This window comes from Macrotis lagotis, chromosome X (genome assembly GCF_037893015.1).
Source record: "Macrotis lagotis isolate mMagLag1 chromosome X, bilby.v1.9.chrom.fasta, whole genome shotgun sequence".
Classification (NCBI taxonomy): domain Eukaryota; kingdom Metazoa; phylum Chordata; class Mammalia; order Peramelemorphia; family Peramelidae; genus Macrotis; species Macrotis lagotis.
Window position 1 is genome coordinate 525,932,998 of NC_133666.1, and position 7,544 is coordinate 525,940,541.

At 34.5% G+C, this 7,544-nt stretch overlaps 1 protein-coding gene across 5 annotated transcripts in view; it reads left to right on the forward strand.

Annotated features, from left to right (window-relative positions):
- The window catches only part of SLC35B3 (solute carrier family 35 member B3), a 60,283-nt gene extending 56,372 nt beyond the window's left edge, over positions 1 to 3,911 (forward strand). For all 5 annotated transcript variants that reach the window (XM_074208119.1, XM_074208116.1, XM_074208114.1 and 2 more), the window contains exon 10: positions 1,319 to 3,911. In XM_074208119.1, the coding sequence (XP_074064220.1) occupies positions 1,319 to 1,469 (151 nt within the window). In that variant the 3' untranslated portion in view covers positions 1,470 to 3,911. The remainder of the gene's footprint in view (positions 1 to 1,318) is intronic.
- The last annotated feature ends 3,633 nt before the right edge of the window (positions 3,912 to 7,544 follow it).

The window sequence follows — 7,544 nt, forward strand, 5'->3', positions numbered from 1 at the left end:
TAATACTTCATTGTAGTGTGGTGGCAGTTCCTGAGCCAGCACAGAACACGCTCTGATACTTTTTAGGGGTGTTTAACCTATTGTCTGAAGCCCAGCCAAGATAAGTTCATCCACAGGCTGGCCTCACACTGTGTGTTGTACAGACTTTCCAACTTGTGTCAGTGTAGGAAGCACCCACTCCAATGAGATCAGTGATCCTTGATCCCAGTTGGAATCAGCATTGCTTAAACCTATTCAGAGAAGGAAAAGCTACATTCTACAACCCCTAGTCATCACATTCACCTGAATTTGAAATATGTCTCAGTTGCTTTAGAATGAATTTCCATCATTTTACAGATGGGGAAATTGAGGTAAACAAGGTTAAGTGACTTGCCCAAGGTCAGACTTCTAGGAAGTGTCTGAAGCCAGATTTGAACTCAAGAAGTTGAGTCTTCCAGACCTGACACCCTATCCACTGCACTATCTTGCTGCCTTCATACATACCTATGCAGAAAAATGCAAGCTTTCTTGTTGTACTTCAGTTCTCAGTAAACTCATATACGGACCTGTTTTTCAAAATAGGTAAAGCAAACAATGTAGATGGGAATTTCCTTGGTTCCTCAATTCCTAGAGATAACTTCTTTCATGCCTTTTTCCACTCTCTGAGGTTTATGCATATCGTTTGATCCAGAATTCCTAGAAAGTTTAGATTTTGAATTTTGAACCATAATTCTAAAAAAGTTCAAAATTTGTCAAATGTTGCACTAAAAAGAAAGAATGACTTTTCTCTAGAGATAGGAGAAAAGACCCAGTACATTAGAGATCTCAGGAAATGAAGTAATAGAATTTAAGAACTAGCAGAAGCTAGTGGAACTAGAACACTATAAGAACCTAGCAAATGAATTCAGACACCAAAATTATATAATTTTACTTTGAAATACAAATTTTCATATAATACCTCTGTTTTCTTTCCTTTATAAATAAAAAAAAGTACTGCATGAGTTAATATCACTTGGTCTTTGAGGCATTCTTAAATTCCAGTTCTTCTGGTATAAGCCCAAGCCCTCAATTTACATAAAAAGACTTCAAGGCTCAGGTTGGCAAGTGACATATCAAAAGTCACAAAGCTTCTGATATCAGATGGCAAACTTAGAACCCAGTGCTTTTTCCACTGCCCTGAAGATAGTTTAATAAAAATAATAATAAATATGTAATGATAATATCAAATAAAATGGTAACTTTATAACCTTTAAATGTAATTATGTGTTCATAATCAGATTCTTTTGTTTACAATGTATTGTTACATTAATCTTTAACTCTTTTTTTTCCTCCCTCTCAGGTATGTGTGGTCTGGTCTGTTAGTTGTACTTGGTATATTTCTAAATGTTTACAGCAAAAATATGGATAAAATCAAGCTTCCATCACTATACAGTCTATTAAATAAAAAAATGGAAGACAGAAAGACAAGGACGTTGGCACAAACAGTATAGACAGTAATTTATGCTGTCTGAAATGGAAATTTTTTGAGTGAACAATTATCAGTTCACTTTCCAAAGGGGTCTCTATTAAAAACCAAAGGAGAAGAAGGCAAGCTGTGCATTATGGCTTAAATATGAACATTTTTTAAATGAAATCAACCTCTTCAAAACACTTGAATTCACTTTACTTTTGAAACATACAACAAAGCCAGTTTGTAGCACATTATGAAAATAAAAATCAACATGAAGGATTGAAGTACATGGCAGCTTCTTGAAAATTTTCACCGGAAATGGGATATTGCAAGACCAAGAACAATTTGAAATCATACCTGTGTCATATCTAAAATACCATTCATGTGGAATATATATAGATTGTCTTGTCTTTATTGTTTGTTTTGACTTATTAAAATTGATTTTTTTCTATTATTATGATACTGATGACCAAATTTATATTTAAAAGTCTTAGGAGAATAATTATTTTAAATAAAAATATATTTAATGATTTGTAATATCATATATTATCCATTAAAGTTGAGTATGGAAATTAAATTGTCTTTAATGAAACAAAAAATTGGAGAATATTTCTCTCACTTATAATTTAAAAATCTATTTTCCAGTGACAGCATGCCTTTTAATTACTCTGTGAAATGTGCCTAGGATATCCATAGGAATCAGCTTATGAAATAGTTAAATGCAGAACAATGGAAGGAATTCTTTCTGCCCACTAGGACAGTTCTGAAAAATTAAATTATCCCAGAAGGGCTCATTCATTTAACTAAGGTAGAAAAAATTCATATCAAAATGATTATAGTTTATTTTTCTCACAAAATGTGGATCAGCTTTGAAACAATAAAAAAATGGTGAAATTAAAGTAGTTGAAAACGACTTATTTTTCATGCATACAAAAAAATAGAGACTCTTATATAGTAGGGGAAAAAAACATTTTTCTAGGCTGTTTACCATATTTTCCCATGTAAGACACACACACACACACACACACACACACACACACACACACACACACCTCTTAATTTTGGGGTCCAAAATTTGGAAAAAAACTATTACATAAAGTTATTAAAGTTTTATTCATCATGAAATTCAAGGACCTTCTCAATTTTCAGCATCTTTTGGGCAAGTTTGGTGCATGTCCCCATGCTTAGTCCATTCCATTTCATGAACCTGAAGCAACAATTGTCTTCCTTTGAAATGAGTAACTTCTTTTCCATCAGCAATTCTTCTTGCCTCCTGCTGAACCATCTTTGTGGACACAGGAATTCCAATAGTCCTTTGCTCTTCAATTCCCTCTCTCCCACAGATCATTTGGCTAACTTGCCTCTTATGGCCTTCTTCCAGGGCATTCTCAGTAGGGTTTCTTCTTCCTATATAGCCAGTCTCCAATTGTATTCTCAGGTGGAGGAGGACCAAACTGACATTCAGCAGCATGATTTCCATTCACTTTTGCAAACTGGTTCACTTTTAACTTGAATTCAGCACTGTACAGAAATCTTTTCTAAGTCATTTCTGATCAGAACGTGGCAAAGCGTAACGTAATATATACTTGTAACAAATGTGAAATAATGAATATAAGGTCAAAAACAAGCCTGAAAAAGTGGAAAATGCAAGTTAAAAAATCTATGACCGCTGTATAAGAAGTTCCCAGTTTTTAGACCCCAAATTTTTCCACCAAAAGGAGCATATTATACATAGAGAAATAAGGTAATGTGCAATTTTAGTGCAATGACCTCCACTAAAATATTTTAATGTGTCATTAAATCAGGGATACAGCTTTGGGATGATCCTGAGCTTTTGCAGGTGATGCCAGGGGGGTACATACTAACAATGGAAAGGGCTGTTGGCTGTTGGGTCTGGTTCCTGCCTCCTTATATTTGGAGAATTTCAACACAAGAAAAGTAGCCAACAGGTAATGGTGGGGCAAGGGAAGAACTGAAGGTTTGCCACCCCAAGTCATAAAGAACTGTTAATTTGCCAACATGTAGATGGAGTCATTGATATTTTATATCAATGATGAGACATAGGGAACAGTGATCAACATCACAGCCTTCTGAGAAGATAAGTTGATAGAATCATAGGGTCACAGCCTGAAGATCATCTAGTCTTAAACCCTTTTTTTCAGATGAGAAGCAAAGACTGAACAGGAATGTGTCTTATCCAAGTCATATAGTTAGATATTGAGACAAATATCAATTAAGGGATTTGTCTGAAGGAATACAGCTCATAAGTGGGATCTGCAGCCAGGAATGGAATTTATGTAGGTCCCTAAATCCATTAGTCTAAGTCCAAAACTATACCACTTAGAATTTGCTTATATTTGGAGTAATCTGAATTTTTAGCCATTTACTTTTAATTATATTTAAAGCCACCAGAAATTCTCTCTCTCTCTCTCTCTCTCTCTCTCTCTCTCTCTATATATATATATATATATATATATATATATATACTCAATTCAGAATTAGAATCTTGAGTTTCTATCTTGAGTTTAACATGAGGACATTGTACTTCAGATCCTTCCAGTTCTAAATCTATGTTGCTAAATAGTAAGAAATATTTTATAATATCCCTTAATGAAATTTGCCAAAATCAACATAGCTTACATGTTGTCTAGACTCTTGACAGGTTGGATTCGCTGAATCTATTCTGGTTGGTAACCAACACCATGTTCTCTTTAAGAATTTAACTGATGATTTTTGCCACCTCCCCACCTTAAACTGCTGTCTACTGGTTTAGGATATAAGATAACAAATTTTTAGTATGATTTCTTTTCTCCCACTTTAAATATTAATAAGGCGTTGACTCTTAAAATCTTCAAAAAATTCCCTAATCTTCTAAATTCTGAAAAAGTATAGCATATTTCTCTCCCCAGTTCCATTACCAACATGGTATTTTTGAGACTAAAATATAGACAACCAGGATTTCCAAAATTTGGTGAAGCTGTATGATTTAGTCTTGTCACCTGCTTGTTATTCACCTAAACCTGATTTAGTATTCATTACTTTTTTATATAAATCTGTATTACTTTAAAAAAATTGTAAATGTAAGATAAAGCCATAATTTACTATGAGTCATGGTCTGTTGTTTTAATTTCATGGCATATAGTTAGAATATTTTTTATGCTATGGTGTAGTGACATTATGAAAAAATATTCATTTCAGTGAACTCCAGTTGCTTCAGAGTGCACTCTTTATTACAAGAGTTTAGAAAAGCTTCAAAATAGTGTATGACTTAACACTTAAAGGGTTTTCTAAGAGTTTGTACCTAAAATGTGTATCATTCAATAATTAATTATATAACAAACCACCAAATTTTAGAAACATAAATAATTCCTTTTTCTATGAATTGCTAATTTCCATTAATGAAGTGATTTGAGGGTGAGTAATGACAGAGATGTATGATCATCAAAGGGGTAGTTTTTTTTGTAACTTTGGTCTTACACTTTTCATTCCAAGAGATTAAAGGAGATAGCTTCATCAGCTGTTCAAACCCTAACCCAAGATCTTAACATAATACTATATGGAGAACATTTTTGGAAATAGTATGGCGTAATGAATAATGTGCTGGACTTAGAACCAGTAAAACCTAGGTTCATATATTGCCAATACTTGCTCTATGACCCTGGCATGTCACTTAACCTCCTTGAGACTAGCTTTTTCCCTTCTATAAATTATAATTAATGAGTAATGTCACCTACCTAATAATAATAGCTAACATTTATATAGTGGTTTAAGGTTGTAAAGTACTCCTCACAGCAACCTTTGGAGATAGATGGCATTATTTTCATTTTACGGATAAGGATACTGAGGCAAACAAAGGCTGTGATTTGCCAGGTCACAAAATTAGTGTCTGAATCAGAATTGAACTGAGGTCTTCCTGACTCTATGTCCAATGTTTAATCTGACTTAACAGAATTGTTATGAAGCTCAAATTAGATAATTTATGTGAAAGCATTTTTAAATCTGAAATTGAGCTATTATTATGACCAAATAAAATTGCATTAATGTATGCCATTATTTATATTGCTTTCTATTTACATCCAGTTCTACAAACATCATAAATACTCCATAATAAAGCAAGCCCTTGTACCTGCACATGTGATCTTGTTCTATTACATTTCTTCCTGCAGATTGCCCCTTCTATTATCCCTACTCTATCACTTTAATCTCTCCCTGCCTAACATCTGCCTCATTATTGCCTATGAACATGCCATGTCTCCCTACAACCTGAAGAAAAACCCTCATTTAATCCATCTATCCCTCCTTGAGGACATCTACAGTGGGTACCTCCACTTCTCTCACTTTTTAACCCTACAATTTGGCTTCGGACCTCATCATCAAGTCAACTGAAACTTTTCTCTCCAAAGTTACTAATAAACTCCTAATTGCCAGATCTCATGACTTTTTCTCAGTTCTCATCCCTCTTAACCTCTTTGTACCCTTTGACATTGAATAATCACCTTTTTCTTTTTTATATTGTTTTCTCTAGGTTTTCAGGTCACCATTCTCCCCAAAACTTCTTTGTACCTATCTGACCACTCCTTATTCTCCACTATATCTTCATCTAGATCATGCCTACTAAAGGGGGATGTCCCAAAGGGTTCTATCCTAGGGCATCTTCTCTTTTCCCTCTATACTATACTTGATGATTTCATTAGATCCCATGGATTTGGTTATCTTTTTTGGATTATTTTCAAATATGCTTATCCACCTTGATCTTTCTGCCAACTCTCCAAGACTTATATTTCTAACTGCCTTTCAGACATCTTGAATTTGATGTCCAATAGACATTTTTAAACTTAATATACCCAAAACTGAACCCATTATCTCTATTCCAAAACCTTCCAAATCTATTTGTTGAGGATCCTCCCAGATTCTTCCCAGGATTCCAGTATTCCAATCCTTGAATCTTCACTTTCTCACACACCTCTCCAGCATTGTCCAATTTATTATCAAGAATTGTTGGTTTCAACGATGCACCATCTCTGAATATGGCCCCTTCATTCTTCTGATACTGCCACCATTCTGAACACACTTTGCACTAAGATAATTGCAATAGTCTGCTGATTGAGCCCTGCCACAAGTGTCTTCATTCATGCTCCATTCAGCTACCAAAGTAATGTTCTCAAAGCAAAGGTCTGACCATGTCACACCCCATTCAATAAACTTCATTGGTTCTTTTTGCATCTGTAGGATCAAATACAAAGTATTCTGGCATTTAAAGTCTTTTATAACCTACCCCCCCAAAAAAAAACCTTCCCATGACTCCTAATTAAACCTCATCACATACTCTGATCCAGTGACATTGGCATCCTTACTGCTCAATGAATAAGACACTATTCTCTTGACTCTGGGCATTTTCTCTTTGCTTGTTCATCTCCACTTCCTGGCTTCATTGGTTCCTTCATGTCTCAACTAAAATCTTACCTTCTTCAAGAAGTCTTTTGTAATTCCTTTTAATTCTAGTGTTTTCCCTCTGTTGATTATTTCCTATTTATTCTGTACCAAACTTGTTTGTACATGGTTGTTTACACATTGTCTCAACCCAGACTTTTAACTCCTTGAGAAAAAGGGATTTATTCTTTTCCTTTCTTTATATCCCCAGCATCTAGCATGGGTTCTAATTTAATTAAAGCTCATTGACTTGACTGTGCTTCAAGAACAAGGGCAGGGCACCTCTGGTCCACAAAATGTATTAACCTGGCATTGCCCAAGCAATTGCAGGTGGGACTCAAAATTCAAGAAATTTTGGTACTTTTTAGGAGTGAATTAAATGTTTGACCAAATCTAGCCCACAAATAATGTTATAAATATCCAAATGGCCCTTGGCAGAAAAAAAGTTTTCCTCAGCCCTGTTCAAAAAGAAAGAAAATTGAAATGGCAATAATTCTTAATTTTCTGACTATCTAAACATTTTTTACTGAGAAAACATTTCTGAGCAATAGGTACCTAGACAATTTTCTTGGGCTCAAAGGTGGTAGATGAGACACGTTCCTTTGAAAAGCTTATGATCTAATGGAATACTGAAATACCACACACATGAAAATGCTTGATTCAAACATAGCCAGATGTTGTCATA